At 35.0% G+C, this 17,122-nt stretch overlaps 1 protein-coding gene across 3 annotated transcripts in view; it reads left to right on the top strand.

Moving 5' to 3' along the window:
* RRM2B (ribonucleotide reductase regulatory TP53 inducible subunit M2B) overlaps positions 1-13,566 on the top strand; it is a 38,137-nt gene extending 24,571 nt beyond the window's left edge. Inside the window, exons 7-10 of one of the 3 annotated variants that reach the window (XM_012541744.3) lie at positions 7,199-7,303; positions 7,979-8,092; positions 9,706-9,886; positions 11,576-13,566. In XM_012541744.3, the coding sequence (XP_012397198.1) occupies positions 7,199-7,303; positions 7,979-8,092; positions 9,706-9,858 (372 nt within the window). In that variant the 3' untranslated portion in view covers positions 9,859-9,886; positions 11,576-13,566. Of the gene's footprint in view, positions 1-7,198; positions 7,304-7,978; positions 8,093-9,705; positions 10,853-11,575 lie in introns of those variants that run through there. The other 2 variants (XM_031947066.1, XM_003760294.4) reach the window with 2 other exon arrangements.
* Positions 13,567-17,122: the final 3,556 nt, after the last annotated feature.

Below are 17,122 nucleotides of genomic sequence, written 5' to 3'. Positions count from 1 at the left end.
GTGGATTTTTTTTTTTTTTACTCTTTCTACTTTCCCCTCATGATCTGTCACTCCAGGACAATTTTCTTGGATTATTTCCTGCATTATTATGTCAAGGTTCTCTTTTTGGTCACAACTTTCAGGCAGTCCAATTATTTTTATATTTTCTCTTTATCTTTTCACCAGATTTGTCATTTTTCTTATAAGATGTTTTATATTCTGTTCTATTTTCTCATTCTTTATAATCTCTTTTGTTATTTCTTGGTCTCTTATAGTTTCGCTGGCTTCCCCTTTGTCCAATTCTAATTTTCAAAGAATTATTTTCATCTTTGAAACTTTGTACCTCCTTTTCTAGTTGGTTAACTTTTTTTTCCCATAATCTTATTGTTTTTTTTTAAATGGTTTAAAAAAATTTTTTTTTAGTTTTTCCTCAGTGTCTCTCATTTGATTTTTAAATTATTTTTTTGAGTCCTTCAATACATTCTCTCTGGGCAGGGAGCCATTTCACATTACTCTTTGGGATAGAAGCTTTTTTTTTACATCAGTGTCCTCCTCTGAAAATGAACTTTTTGTCTTCCCTGTTCCCATAGTAAGTTTCTATGGTGGGGTTCTTCCTTCTTTGCTGGTTCATTTTTTTTTTTTTTAATTAAATAAGAGGTATTAGTGTAAGCACTTCTAATTGAGGAGGGGGGTGGAATGATGCCTTAAGCTTCCCTTCAGTTCTCCACTCTGACCAGGAATTTCAAACCAAGAGTTCCCTGCTCCTGCAAGTGCCCACAGCCAGCAGCGTCCCTGCCTTCCTGCTTTTGTACTCATGGGTGTTTGGGTTCCTTTTCAACCAGGGCTGCGTCTCAGCAGCACAGGTAGGCCCTGCATTCCCAATCAGCCCAGGTTCCCTTAGTGTTCCCAGATTTAAGCCCAGACTGACAAACTGTCCCAGAGGTGAGTATCTCTGTGGGTTCCTATTAAGGCTTTAACCACACCTAGCTAGCCTGAGAGGTCCCCACTGGATGTTTCTGTGGAGCTAGCCCAGGGGTATCTGTATTTCAGATAGGTTAATCCCTAGCCCAGGGTCTTTCTTCAGATCCTCTTGGTTTGTATGAGGAGGATCCTCATTCTGTCCCAAGTTATCTTGATTTTTCATTCTGAGGTGTAAATTTGTTCTATTTGTGAGCTTGAAATTTACTAACCTATTCTGCCATCTTCCCAAAATTCTCCCTATGTTCTACATTTGGAATTATATGGAGTTGATGATAGTGGAAAAGAAATACATACATACGTCCTTTCCTCCCCTTTCTCTTTTCTACTTACTTTCTCTTAGTTATGGAAGAGAAATTAGATGTGAAGTTGCTAGATTAAACTAACCACAACTGAGAGACCCTGAGATTCTTAGCTTTTCAGATGAGACCTAATATTTTAAGTAGGAGATTCCATAGTTTGTCAGTCCTGAGCAAAAATGAGGCAATAATGCTTCTTTCCAGTGTCCAACTTTTTGTGGTGTTAGGATGCATTAAGAGAAGTAGTTCATTCCATTCAGAATGGAAATGATAATGTTCAGTCAGTTTTGGGCATCGAATTTTAGGAAGGCTATTAATAAACTGAAGAATATGTTATAGGGAGGGCAACTAAAGCTTAAGAACATTATCCAACCATTCTGGAGGTTGATGAAACCGGGGAAAGAGAATTGTAAGGAGTAAGTTATCAGAAGACTCAAACAGCAGAGGAAATGAGAAGACTTGGGAGAATACATTATGAGTGCTTAGCTATCTTTAAGGATTTGAAGTATTGTTTTATTTCACAAATTAAGAATAAAATAATTAACAACAAAAGCCTAATGGCATATACTTTTGTTTAGGATGTATCTTCCTGTTTTATGCCTTGTTTATCATCAGAAAATCATTGAACAGGGTTATTTCTGTTCTATCTTACAAAGAATTTGCATTTTAGACTTTTATATCACAGGAGAGAGTGGTTGCTCTTGCTGAATAGTGCTTGGTTTTGCTGCTGTAGAAGGGATTTTTTTTTTTCCTCACGTTACCTTTGTTTTGTTTGGCTTCAGAAAACAAATTTAGGAGCAATGGATAGACATTGTAAAGGGACCAACTTAGGAAAAACATTCCAATAATTCAAGTTCTCCAGAAACAGGTGAGCTTCCTCTAGTAGTAATTGGATCCCCTTTTCTTTGAGGCCCTTCTTTGTCTCCTTTGCTGGATCCTCCCCAGTTCATGCCCTCTTTTTTTCTGTTTTTTCCTTTTTTAAAAAGCTTTTTTTATTTTTAAAGCATATGCATAGGTAATATCCAATATTCATTCTTGCAAAAAAACTTATGTTTCAAATTTTTTTCTCCTTCCCTTTACCTCCTTCCCTAGATGGCAAGTAATCTAATATATGTTAAACATGTGCAGTTCTTAAATACATATTTCCACAGTTATCATTCTGTCATGCCTTCTTTCTATGTGTCTTTATGGTTCTGTCCTAAGCCTTATCTTTTCTCTATGTACCATTTTACTTGATCTTATCAGCTCCTGTGAACTTAATTAATGTTACTGTGTTGATAATTCTCACATCTTATCCAGTTTCTCTGCTAACCTTCTAATGTTGAATTTTTAGCTGTTTTTCAAACATCCTAAACCGAATGTGTCCAAAACAGAATTCATCATCATTTCCTCTAAATCTGCCACCTCTTACTTTTTCTGTTACTGTAAACACTGCATTATACTCTCAAGTCCATCAAGCTCATAACCCAGCTATCATCCTAGACTCTTCTCTCACCACCTGTGTTTAATCTGTTGCCACAGCCTGTTGATTTCACCTTTGAAACTTCTCTTGAAGACAGCCCCTTTTTTTCTTTTGATACTGTCATCAGCCTATTGCAATAACCTCGGGTGGGATCTCTCTTCCTCAAGTCTCTCCCCATGCCAGAGTGTTCTTCATTTAGCCTTCAAATTTTTCCTATTGTGTCAAATTCAGTAAGCTCCATTGACTCCCTGTCACTTCCAGGACCAAATCCGTTTGGCATTCAAAGGCTTTCATACCCTTGCCCTATCCTCACTCTACTGTTTGAGTCTTCTTACAGCTTATTCTCTGTCATTCTAATCTAGTGACACTGGTCTCCTTGTATTTTTTTCCCCTCATGTTCTCCTTTCTCAACTCTGCCTACTGGCTTCCTTACTCCCTTCAAGTCCCAACTAAAATTCCTTTATTCAGGAAGCCTTTACTTAACTTTTCTTAATTTTAATGCCTCCCTTCTTTTAGTTGTTTCCTGTTTATCCTTTAAGATAAGTAAAAATTGTAAAATGGTATGGGTGATATCTTTTGATTCATGCAAAAATTAGATTGAAGTGATCTAGATTTGCATGACATTTTCAGCCTCACTGTCCCAGAGTCATCATAGTCCAGTGTACAGCTCTGTATACCTTGGCAGGACACTTTCCAGGGCTGTACACAGTGATAATGAGATTGACGCACACATTGCTAGACAGGTTCAGTGTTTAGGAGGCTCTGAAGGAAAGTGTGAGAGAGAAGAGGTATTGGCTGCCTACCAGACTGAAAGTTTACAGAACCATTGTGCTGACCTCATTGTTATACGCCTGCAAGATCTGGGCCGTATGGCAGTGCCATGCCAAGAAACTGATTCACTTCCATTTTAATTGCTTCAGGAAAATTCTGGAGATCACTGGGCAGGATAAGACACCAGAGACTGAGGTCCTTTCTTGAACTAAGTTCCCAAGCATTCCAACTCCACAACAGAGAGGACAATTTAGTTGGGGTGGCCATATTATTTGAATGCCAAATGTATACTTGCAAAAAAGACTATTTTATGGAGAACTCAGACGGGACAAGCATTCACATGGTAGTTAGAAAAAGGGACCCAAGGACACTCTCAAAGTCTTCTTAAAATCTTTGGATTGGACCTCTCAGATTGGCCAAGATGTCAGAAAGAGATAATGATAAATGTTGAAGGTAATGTGGGAAAACTGGAACATTATCCAACCATTCTGGAGAGCAATTTGGAACTAAGCCCAAAGAATTATCAAACTGCATACCCTTTGATGCAGCAGTGCCTCTACTGGGTCTGTATCCCAAAGAGATCATTAAAAAGAGAAAAAGACCCACATGTGCAAAAATGTTTGTAGTGGCTCTTGTTGTAGTAACAAGGAAGTAGAAAGTGAGTGGTTGCCCATCAACTGAGGAATGGTTGAATAATTTATAATATATGAGTGTTATGGGATATTATTATTCTATAAGAAATGATCAGGATAATTATATAAATATGTACACATGTATTGGATTTAACATATACTTTAACATATTTAACATGTATTGGACTACCTACCATCTAAGGGAGGGGCTAGAAGGAAGGAGAGGAAAATTTGAAACAGAAGGTTTTGCCAAGGGTCAATGTTGAAAAATTACCCATGTATATGTTTTGTGAATAAAAAGCTATAATAATAATTTTTAAAAAATTATTAATAATAAAATATAAAAATTATAAATATAAAATATATACACAAATATATAATGTATATAAATATAAAAATAAAAATAATTTTAAAAAAGAAATGATCAGGAGGATGATTTCAGAGAGGCCTGGAGATACTTACATGAACTGATGCTTAGTGAAATGAGGAGATCATTATATGCAGCAGCAACAAGATTATACAATGTTCAATTCTGATGGTCTTGGCTCTTTTCAATAACGAGATGATTCAGGTCAGTTCAAATGATCTTATGATGGAGAGAGACATCTATACCCAGAGAGAGGACTGTGGGGACTAACTGTGGATCATGACATAATATTTTCACCTTTTTTGTTATTGTTTGTTTTTTTTATCTTTCTCATTTTTTCCCCCTTTTGATCTGATTTTTCTTGTGTAGCATGATAAATGTGTAAATATGTTTAGAAGAATTGCTTATGTTTAACCTATATTGGATTACTTCCCTTCTTGGGAGGGGCAGGGAGGGAAGGGAGGGAGTAAAATTTGAGACACAAGGTTTTGCAAGGGTGAATGTTGAAAATTATCTTTGCATGTATTTTGAAAAATAAAAAGTATTATTAAAAAAGATCTTTAGAATTGATTGTGTGACATGATCGACACTGGCATAGGATAGCCCAGCATGGAGTGCCCTCATCAGAGAAGGCGCTATGTTCTATAAGCAAAGCAGAATTGAAGTAGCGAAGAAATGCAAGATGTGCAAATTTAGAAAAACTACTCCAAATGTTCATGTCGACTGTGCACAACCTATGACAGAGCATTCTGAGCTCATGCTTATCTAATCAGCCAGTCAGCCACATTGTTACTTGACTCTAATGTAATGTTATTTTAATCATCTTTGAAAACAAAGGACAACCACTAAGCAATTTTGTATGTAGCTTGTTTGTACTTGTATGTTAGCATGTTATCTCCTCCATTAGATTGTGAGTTCCTTGAGGGCAGGGATTATCTTTTGCCTCTTTTGTATGTTTCGTGATAATCACAGTGGCTGGTACATATTAGGTGCTTTATAAATATTTATTGTCTAGCTGACTCAGATCTTTAGATTAAGGCTGAATGACCACTTTGGGTGTATGTTGTTGAGGAGATTATTGGTCAGGTATAGTTAGGCTAAATATCATCTAAGAATAGTTACGTTTCTCTCTTGCCCATCAGACATTTCGTGATGTGTTATTTTAGTCTCTCCTAAATGTCATGCCTCATATAAACCTTTTCCTTCAAATTTTCCTTTTTCATATCTTGGCCAAAACTCCTGTTTTTTGAATATTCAGATAAATGTAAACCTGATAGCTTAGTGTTTCTGTTTTTCTTATCTTAGTATGAATAATCCCCTAGTGATGAAATACATCTGGGAAATAATTTTTTTTTTGGAGGGAGTTAGCTTTCAAATGTTACTTGCCTCTTCTTGTCATTGCTTTTCCTGAGAATAAAATACATGGAATCAGCTTTGTAAAAGGACCCGTTAGCTTTCTTTATGTCTGGGTAGAACAAGGTATTTGTTTATAGTATAAAATCTTGTAATTGTATCAACATTTCTATTAATCCAAGCTGAAGGGAGGGAATGAGAGAACCTGAACAATACTAATGGTAAAAATGACTAAATTATGGGGAGAATCTGCTACCTATCTTTATTTCCCCAGCCCATTATCTTATCTTTCTTTAAGTATTTAATAAGTTAAATTACATAAGCCATACCCCCTTCAGTGATACCTTATGAAATTAAAACTGCAAGAAAGAAAACTTTTCTCAACTCTACCAATATTTGTTAATTGTAACATTCCCATTTCAGATTTTTCCCTCAAATGCACTACTTAACAAATGTATTCTTCACATTAGTATTGCTTTTGTCCTTTGTTCTCCAAGAGGACCATGGCATCAGGGAGGTGATGCCATGACATGCAAGTAAATGGGAGGGCTGTACAGGATCACCTGATTCATTTTCCCCTCCGGAACTATCTGGGTCCAGAGGCAAGATGCATATCAAGATGACTGGAGATGGCCCTGGATGAAATGGAAGACCTTGGCCTTTTTAAGCTAAGGTCTTCAACAAGTTTGACTAAGGTTGCACTCATTCAGTGATTAAGGCTAGGTTGCAATTGAGTCAAAGAATCTCTTCCTCTTTCACCTAGTTAACCTCAAGAAAATCTAAATAAATAAATGAATATGTTTAAGGAAAACCATATTGATGTAGAACTGTATTACTGTAGAATTTCAGGAACTTCTTGAAGGTGACTTTTACCTAACTATATATGAAAACATTATTGCAGAGCAAAGATTATTAAAAAAAAATTTCTGGAGGAATAGTTAAACTATTTAAGAGGACTATTTAATGACCCTAACTATCTTCACATACAAACAATAGATAATAAGTCTGCATTTTAAGCAACTCCTATAAGAACTTTGTAAGAAATCATTTTTGTAATCTTGTTCTAGTTATTTTATATAGCTTAAAAATAACAAAATTGCCATCATTGCAGGCTATTGTGTAGGTATTTTCATAAAATAAAACAGATCTTGCCTGGGTTTATGAAGTTTTACATGTTAGTATTGTCTCAATATTTATTCATCATTCTTTGTTCTTGTGTTTTTTTCTGTGTCCATAGAAATATTTCTGTTATATAGAGCTTTTTTTTTTTGGGGGGGGAAACCTTGTTCTATGTAACAAGCCCACACCATGTGAAAATAACTTTTGGAATATGATTTTTTCCCCCTTTGTTTTTCAGGGTCTTCATTGTGACTTTGCTTGTTTGATGTTTCATTACTTAGTGAATAAGCCTTCAGAAGAAAGAGTCAAGGAGATCATCATCCATGCTGTTGAAATAGAACAGGTAAACAGCAAAGTTTTTATCTCTTTTCACCATAAGGAAGAGCACTTCTTACGATACAGCATTAATAATTTGTCATTCTTATCCTGTATGCCTAATACTACTTTAATACGACAGTAGTAGAGCAATGCATTTTTGCAACTTTACATTAGAGCTGAATTTAATCTTGTAGGGTTTTTTCCTCCCTCTCCTTAATTATACTTCTCCCAAGTTCCCAATATCCTTTAATTTTCATTTTTAAAAATTTCTTTATGAACTTCCTCAGCTGCATATTTTTGTACTTCTTGTTCTTGACACCTTGTGTGACCAAAATCTCTGCAGATACTAGTTCATAATAACAAAAGGAGAATCCTAACAGAAGTAGTACAGGAAAAAGCAATTCCCTTTTCTGTCTATAGCATAAGTTCAATCAACCCGAAGATCATAGTAAAGTACTTTTTAAAAATATTATCGTTTTATAAGATAGCTACAAAATATTTTATCTTAGAAGAATAACAATACACCCAAAATAAGCTGAATAGATTCATTCTTTTATAGAAATGTCCATTGAATGATTTATTAAAATAATGGGCTTTCCTTTAAATGAGATCTGACTGGAACACTTTCTGATCAACACATAGCCAATTATTTAATGTTATGGATATCTAAGTGTGCCCCTCTTTTTGTTTTTTCACCTAGGAATTTTTAACTGATGCCTTACCAGTTGGCCTTATTGGCATTAATTGCACTTTGATGAAACAGTACATTGAGTTTGTAGCAGACAGATTACTTGTGGAGCTTGGATTCTCGAAGGTAAAGTATTTTTAAAAATTAAAAAACCCCCAACCAACTAACCAAACTATTAATTTGTAAAGTCTCTTAAGTGGTCTCTTAAGACTTTTACTTCACAATAGAAAAGGTAATAATGAATTGTGTTAGCCCCCCAAAATATGTGTGACAGATGCACAGATGTAATTTTTCCAAAATCTCCTATAATAACAGATGGAAATTCTCAACATAGAGCTATTCAGAGAAATTAATGTTGGTTTTAACAAGCACAATCCATATACTTAGTAATATATTTGCCTTTAGTTAACAAGGTTATCTTTTAGTAATTTCACTTGAATGAGTCAAACATGTGCGTGTTTTTGGATAACTTCTTACCTTAGGCAAATGTCACTGATCTTGAATTAATATATAACTCTCAAAATCACAGGTTTGTGTGAATATATATACCCATATTATTTGTTACAAGGGCCTAGTTTCAGTCAATATTTTTACACAAAGTCCTTAAGGTAGTCTTACTTAAGCCAACAAAATGATTATCTTCTATATAGACCGAACTACAAATAGTTTCCTTATCAACTAATTCTGATTTTGGACTTTGCTTCATTTTTGGTCTTCAGCCTCAATAGACATGAGGTGATTATAGAGGATCCTATTTAGTTGTCATTCCTTTGCAGTTTAAGCTTCTATTTGTCTAATTTGAAGCTTTGACATTTCATCAAAGAGACTGAGATGTCCTTTCTCAGAGTTGGCAACTCAATAGGTGTGCTCGAACCTTCCTTTGCAGCATTCACATCATATGTCTGTTTTATCTGTTATGGCTATGCTTGTCCTATCATTGTCACGGCATCACATAATCACATAATTCAGGAATTGGACAAGAACCCAGCGGCCAACTTCATCCACTGGGTAGACGAAGACTTCCAAAAGAGGGGCATATGTCCTATAGTTGTTGCTTTGACATAGTGGTCTCTTCTGATTGTCTCTTTCCATAAAATATTGCCGATATTGATAATTATTAGACCTTTTAGTTTCTGAGAATATGGGATCCTTTGTTAATTTTGCTGATAGTCATGGTAATGGAATGATTAAACAATCTGAATCATATCTGTAGCAAATTTGCATAAGCACCTATAAACTCTGGAGTTTTTTTTTTTTTTTTTTTAATTTGGTTGGCATTACATTTTGAGGTTTATCTTAAACTTAACTTGGCTTTTCATTTCTTGATGTGTCAGTGCGTCACTAGACACTGTACAACTGAGGTTGCAGAATTTAGTGCTTGGTTTTTATTCAACCTATATGTGCCTTCATTTTCCTGTTTTAGAGGAAGATCCTTTCATTTTTGTGCCATGTTTTAAGATGGTCAAGAGAGTTGAAGGGGGAGAAGAAAATTAAATAGTTTCTTGACTAAAAGCTACAGATTTTTTTTTTTTACAGATTTATTTATATAAAAATAAAAGCATGATAAGTTTTTTTAAGGTGAAAATTTTGTAGGCCAATGGTTTAATTTGCTGCATCTATCTCTACATGACAAAGTAGACATCAGTAATGGAAAGAGTCATGGCATATTAGAGCAGATTTCTTGAGAGATAAGATAATGCTTCTTCAGAATCTCTGATGCATTTTTTTTTCTTCTTCAGATTTTTCATTCAGATAATCCCTTTGATTTCATGGAAAATATTTCTCTGGAAGGGAAAACAAATTTTTTTGAAAAAAGGGTCTCAGAATATCAGCGTTTTGCAGTTATGGCAGAAACAACAGACAATGTCTTCACCTTGGATGCAGATTTTTAACCCAGTTTTCTAGATGTTCCTTCTGTTGGTAATGACAGTCTCTCCCTCCCCACTCCTTTTCAGTCTTACTTGTAAAACAAAAACAGAAACAAAACAAAACTCATATACAGTTTTAACAAAGAAAAAAGTGCTGTAATTTTTATTTTAAAAATTTGAATATGGCTTAGATACTTTTATTTGCAGTCATGGAGAAATAGGACAGCATACTAACATGTGCCTTAAGATAGATATTCTTAGTAATTCATGATTTACGGAGATGAGCTGGAAATAAGTGATCCAATAATGATGGGCAAGCAGAGCTGGGCACAACTAAAAATCATTTAGAAAACATCTCAAATAAATAGGTGATTCTATACAGGAATTGGGGTCAGAGCACTTGAGTTCAAATCCTACCTCAAATACTGTGACCCTGGGGAGGAGGAGTCACAACTTCTGCCTGTCTTGGTTTCTTTGTCCATAAAATGGGTAAAATAATGGCATTTATCTTTCTAGGTTGTTGTGAGAATAAAATGAGATTTATTAAGTACTTCACAAACCTTAAAGCAAACTATAAATGCTACTTGTTATTTTAAAATAGTATAGAAAAGATATGGAGTTAGGTCTAGTAAATCTGGAATATGTTAAATAAGAAGAGAGAGTTGTAGGATGGAAATGGGGAGATGAGATTCTTAGTAGGTAATATTAGAAGATATTTAAGATGCTGGTGAAATGCTACCTTCTCCCTGAAGCTTCCCTCATGTTTTCTTCCACAGTAACTATAAGTGATTATATATTATTTATGTGCATGGCTTGAATCTTTTCTAGATGTAAGCTCTTTGGGAGCAAAGACTTTGACATGTTTATCTTTGTGTCTTCCCCAGCACCTAACACGATGTCTTATACATGATAAATGTTCTTGATAAATCTTGATGTCCAAGCTAGCTTTCTGGAGGACCTTGGGACCAGCCTTGGTCTCAGCAGAAGAATAATTACCACAAGAATAGTCAGAAATAAAGTCCAAAGTCTTTATTGTCTTCAGTCTCCCAGTCTGTGCCAGCAGTGTCAGTCAGCTAGTCAGCAGTCTGTACATCCTGTCTCTGCTCTCTCATCAGTCTGACTCTGACTCTTAAATACTCTATGACAATTAAATCAATTCATTATACTGAATATAAGCCAATCATTACATCACTAGGAAACCAATTATCTCATCAATTCCACTGAGTTAATATCTTGTTGTAGGATTAACTCAATCATACTGAGCCTTAAGTATACCTTTTCAGAGTTCCTGCCCTCTACAATAAATCTTTTATAAATATTAAATGAGTTGTTGCTATTAGGACACCAAGTGAAATGGTGACCCTGTAAGAAGCAGTTTGAACAAAAAGCCTAAAAAGGAATGTTATCTGATGCTCAAAGAGAAAAAGATCTTCTTCCTCTAGTAACCAAAAGGGAGCCTGACAACTTCTTGGCTTGAATAGCATGTACTAAGTAAAGGAATAGCTCAGGGACTCATAAAATTCTTCAACCTAAACTTAGTGACTGGAAGCATCTGAATAGGAATACTTAATGCTTTTAAAACTGTTACAGTATAGACATAGTAGAAGAAACACTATTAGTGCATCTGAAACAAACTACCAAGAGAGAAGGAATGCCATGATGGAATTGGTGGAGAAGGACTGGTACCTTCAGTGGACCTTTGGGCGATAATCTTCTTCCTTCTCTCTCTCTTAACCTTCAGGTGGTAATGGCAAAGCGAAGTTAACCATGATCCATCTAGCATCAAGACAGGGGATATATCATCTTTTATTTCTTCTCATGAGTACTTTTTAAGTATCTGAAAAAACAAGTTGAATTTTGTCTGTGTTTGCACCTTTCAGAATTTGTTTTCAGACAAAATTCTTGATCTCTTGGTTTCTTAGGGGTCATCTGTAAAACTGATTTGTACTAGATTAGGGAAATTATTTAGCTGTTATTAGAAAGTAGAATTCATTCTTAGTTTTATTAAAATGTTGAAAGTGTTAATTTTATTAAATAAAGAAAAACTTTCAGCATCAGGTATGTTTTTTTCTGTTTAATTTATAGAGATGGTTCTTTGTATTTGTGGGACAGTTTGTATCATTTTATGTCAAATCTTTTGAGATCTGACTTTGTTTTGTCTTGTTCCATAGTTAAACTTAAGCAACATATATTTCTAGAATAATATTTTTAGTTTCTTCAGCAAAAATTTCAAGGGCACATATCTCCAAGATGAGATTTAATTTTAACCAGAAATAGTTTGCATGACTTTAAAATGAAGGAAGGAAAAGTTCTAAGTATTGAATTCGGATTCTTCTATTATGTTGGTGAATGCCTTATGTCAACCTTATTTATTTATAGCAGCAATAAACTACCAACGAGAGGGCAGGGAAATCTCATGCCGATTTTTAATATATTGGCTTTACAATAAGAAGCATTCTGTACTCCCTTTTCAGTACTCTACTTTGCATATATATATTTTATTATATTCATGTCATTTTATTCTCAGTTCTTAAGGAACTTCAATTCTACAACTTTCTGGAGTTAAAAAAAAGTTTATTTGTAGTTTACAATTTGTTATAGCTTAATTATTTTAAATTATGGTTATCGTTAAAACACATCTTATTATTTGATCCTATAAAATCTAGAATTATGGAAATGGGAGTTCTGCTTCAGGGAAAGATTTTGTTATGTTTATAAAATAAAAAGAATTTAAAATAACTTCCTACAATGTAGGAACCAGTTCAGTCATGACCTAATATTATGAGGTTTTTGCTGTTCTCATTTAATGATGTCTAATTCTTAATGTTTTGCACCCCTTTCACTTTTATTAGAGAAATATGATTGCTAAGAAAATGGCAGTTCACATACTGAAAAAAATTAATAATAATCAGAATTTAGAATTTTGTAGTATGACGTTACTGTCATAGCATTTTGAAATTTCTAATTTTAGGCTAAATGCCAATCACTAATTTTTTTAATGCTGTTAATGGGATGTACAACTTGCTACTACATGGTCATCAGTTTTCATGCAAGCCAAATTATCAGTATAGCTGCTATGCCATAAGTGTTTTAATTAAGGACAGTAAATTGGTGCCAGACTCAGGGACTCACACCAAAGCTGGCTGCCTTTCTTATAGGGACATTCAGGACCAACTGATTGATTCCCAAACAGGAACAGTAATATCTTGTTCTTCTAACCCTTTTAAAAAATAAGTATATATAGATTGCCTATAGATTTAAAGAAAGAAGGCAGGATTACTGAAGTCGTTACTATACTTGCTTTAGGAAAAGAGAGTTTCAACTTTAGTTCTATTGATTTAATCTTCTTTAAAGAAAAATGTATATTTAAATGCTGTGAAATATGTTGGTAGATTTTCTTAAATAAAACTATAGCAATTTTAGAATTTTTATTTAAATTGATGATGCTAATTTATGCTTTTGACTTTACTGTTTCATATAAAACTCTGTTTTTAATAATATCTGAGTTCAATCATTTTACAGTATTTAGAAGGTACTTCTTGTGTACAGAAAATACTCTATTGTGTACCTAAAACCCATGTTTTATTTTGTCTTTATATAAAACATTTTGTATTTGATCAGTCCAACTATTTATGTCCATAATTAAAGTTTTCCAAAGAATATGTTATGCTTTTTGGTCTGATTATTGTATAATTTAACATGATTGAAATAAACTGTATCCTAGCAACCTCAGTTTGTGTTGTTTTTAAATATTTATCTTCCTTAGGTCAACTTAGGTCAAGACCTTCTCTTTGCTGTTATTGTTGTTTTTGCTGAGGCAATCGTGGTTTAGTGCCCAAGGTCACACAGCTAGGAAGTGTTAAGTGTCTGAGTCCAGATTTGAACTCAGGTCTTCCTGACTTCAGGGCTGGTGGTGCTCTATCCACTGTTCCACCTAGCTGTCCTGACCGTCTCTTTTTCAAATGGAAGGGTTTTTCACAATTTCTCATTTGTATAGTCAGAAACACAGAACCTTAGATTCAAAAACACCTAAGAGACCAAGAAGAAGCCAGACCTCCAAAGTTGTAATCTAGAAACTGAAGTTGGAGAAACAAAAGCACATTCAAACACAAGAATGAAATACTGGACTGAGTAAAATGAGAAAAGCCCCAGTAGGTAAACTCAGAAGAAAGTTAATTTCAAAACAAGTCCAAGTTGAATCTCATAGAAAATATTCTGATCAAAAGGATAACAGAAGTATCTAAGAGAAAACAAAAAGGGGCCTTTTCTATCCTTTAATCGGTTATCTATTAGACATTACATCTTGTGTTTTTGATTTTATAAATTTATCTTGAGTTCCCTATTTTGGATATCTGGACTTTTATCAGTGATATTTGATGCAATTTTTTCCCTCAATCCTTCCTCTTCCAAATCTGTCTTTATTGATTGTTTTTTTTTTTTTTCTCATGCAAAAGCTTTTAATATTCCATTTTGCCAAGCTCTCTTTCAACAAGATGCAATCAGATATCATATTATCCCTGGTTAAATTGCAGGAATGTACCATCACACACTGCATTCAACACTCATTTCTTCAGTTATGACAATCACAGTTCTAACCAGCTACTTGTGTTCATGTAAAACCTGGTTTTCTGTGTATATCCGTGCCATACAATAGAGCCCTTGTTGGTAGCCTGCTGGGCAAAAGCTCTTATTCTACATATTTCATGGCAACACTGTTATGAGATTTGAAAACCTTGGATCGGGATGATCATTAACTCTTAGGCTAGTGAGGGCATTGGGATTCAACTCAGCCTTAGAATTCTGTATGTTTGGGACAAAAAGACCTACCCAAATTGATACTACAGAGATCACTCATAGAAAGCAGAATTATTTATTAGAATCTTGAGAAGCAGACCCCATCCTGGTTTGCCAGCAAAATTTCACAGCAGGATAGGGCCAGAGCCTTGAAAATGCTTACAGCTTTTATACATTTCAGATGAAGAACCTCCAAAATCCCACCCTCTGTATATTGTGATTGATCACATAAGTCTACTGTTCCCCTAGTTGGTCAATGGAATGCGGTAGACAAGGTGATACAAAGCTTCTTCGGCCATGTAATCCCTTCGTTGGACAATGGACTGCAGTCCAGGCCTTATCTAAACTCGTGTGACTCCAGAGAAGCGGAAACTGAGGCCTATAAGGCTTGATTTACTCTAGAATCTGTAAGTTCTTCACCTTTTCCCACACATGTATCCGCTAACTATGCTACCCTTGGACGAGGCACTTCTCTCTGCTTCTCTTTCCTTGCTGAAAAATGATGAACAAGGGTGGACTTGGTGACTTCCAAGATCCCTTTCAGTGATTCAGCTCTTCAAATTTTAATGCTGTGCAGGGGATCTTCAGGTCTTCCTCGTGGTGATTATCATAAGGCATGGTCATGGGTTTCTTTGTCTCAGGACAGATTTCTGGTACTTCTCTATGGGCAAATTTACCTTCATATCCTGACCATAGCAAGAGAGCTGGGTGGTGGTGGTGGGGAGGGATTGGAGAATCGCAGGATTTTGGTCCAAAATCTAGTTCACATTTGCTTACTAGATACCTTGAACAACTTGGCTGGGGACAGGTAGGTGGTGCAATTAATTGATAGAGCAGCCCTGGAATCAGGAGTACCCGAGTTAAAACCTGGCCTCAGATACTAGCTGTGTGATTTTGGGCAAATCAACTCTGAGTCAAAAATTGAGCTCTCTGTGTGTGTGTATAAAATGAAAGTAGCAATATTTACAATCACTTGTGAAGTTGTCAGGAAGCCACTTCTTTAATAAAAGTGGTTTTCTTTTCAAGGGAACAATAGCATTAGCCATCAAGAATTTTAAGAACTGGTTTGTGGAAAAGTATTTGACTTGTTTTATTGACTTAAAGGAAAAAACTAAATGCACCCTTGGTGGGAATTGCGGAGAAGCATATTTCAACTTAATATAAGTATAAAGACTTAGAGCTTTTCAGAATTGGAATAGACTGCCTCGTGGAGTAGCACATTCCCATTTCTAATTTTCAATCTTTTGATATCAGAGGGATATCCTGATGAAGGAAAGGATGCCAGTGATGTTGTAGGAAGAATTCCTCTTAACATATGGCTTGGATTATATTATCTCAAAGATCACTTCCAAATCTTGAGACTGTCTTCTTTTCCCTTGGCCTAAAGTTCCTAATGCTTTCAGCCAAGCCATGAATGACAGCTTTGAATTCCTTCTACAAGGTAGTAAACATAGGGCTTTTTATGTGTCAGGTACTGTATTAAACACTTGAATATAAAGAAACATAAAAACATGGCCCTGAACCCACATTCTAATGAGGGATATAGCATAAAAAATATGCAAATGAGATCTACAGAGTGAATCAATGATAATCACAGAAGGAAGATATTAAGTGGGATCTATGAAAGGTAGAATTTTAGTCAGGAAGGCTGAGTTGGAGATAAGAAGGGAGAATATTCCAAGCAAACTCTTGAAAATGTCTTCAAGGAGAAAAACCAGTGTCACTGAATTATAGAAAGGAGGAATAAGTTGGGAGTAAGGTCCCAGAAATCTAAAAACCAAATTAGATTTCATGTTTGATCCTGGAGATAATAGGGAACCTGTGGAATTTATTGAATAAGGTGGTGATATGGTCAGATCTGTGTGATCAGGAAATGGAGTGAGGACCACAAGGAGACCAGTTTCATTGGGGATCATTGTTATTGAATTGCAGAGTATAGGATTAAGAGAGTAATATGGTATAAGAAGACTGAAAAGGAAGGAGGAAGCTAGATTAGAAAGGGCTTTTAAAGCCAAAAGGAGTATTTTTATATCATCATGCTGAATGTGCTCTATTCATCTCAGTCCTTCCTGAAATATAGTGACTAGATTTAGATACACTTCTCCATGGGGACTAGGAGCCAAGTAAAGACTACCACCTCTTTTACTTACTTTATTGTATAGTTCTCCTAGTTCTTCGTGCTTCATAGGAAAGTGCTCTCTTATTCTCTTCTTATTTTATGAAGCACGAAGAACTAGGAGAACTATACAATAAAGTAAAAAAAAAAAAAAACAAAAAAACAGCTTTGAAAGGCTAGAGTTCTAATTAATGCAAGACATCACTATTCCCTATTTATCCTCTTAAACAGTTCAAGAAGAATGGATAGCAGAGCCTTGTAGTATCAAAGGCAGTATTTTCCTTATATGTGTGTCTCATTACCAATGTATCAGGGCCCATTATTGCTATAGATTACAAAATTGATAGATCATGTGCTTTTGTTTACTTTTATTTTAGC

This window comes from Sarcophilus harrisii, chromosome 1 (genome assembly GCF_902635505.1).
Source record: "Sarcophilus harrisii chromosome 1, mSarHar1.11, whole genome shotgun sequence".
Taxonomy (NCBI): domain Eukaryota; kingdom Metazoa; phylum Chordata; class Mammalia; order Dasyuromorphia; family Dasyuridae; genus Sarcophilus; species Sarcophilus harrisii.
The sequence above is the reverse complement of the archived record's forward strand: the minus strand, read 5'-3'. Positions and strand labels throughout refer to the sequence as shown.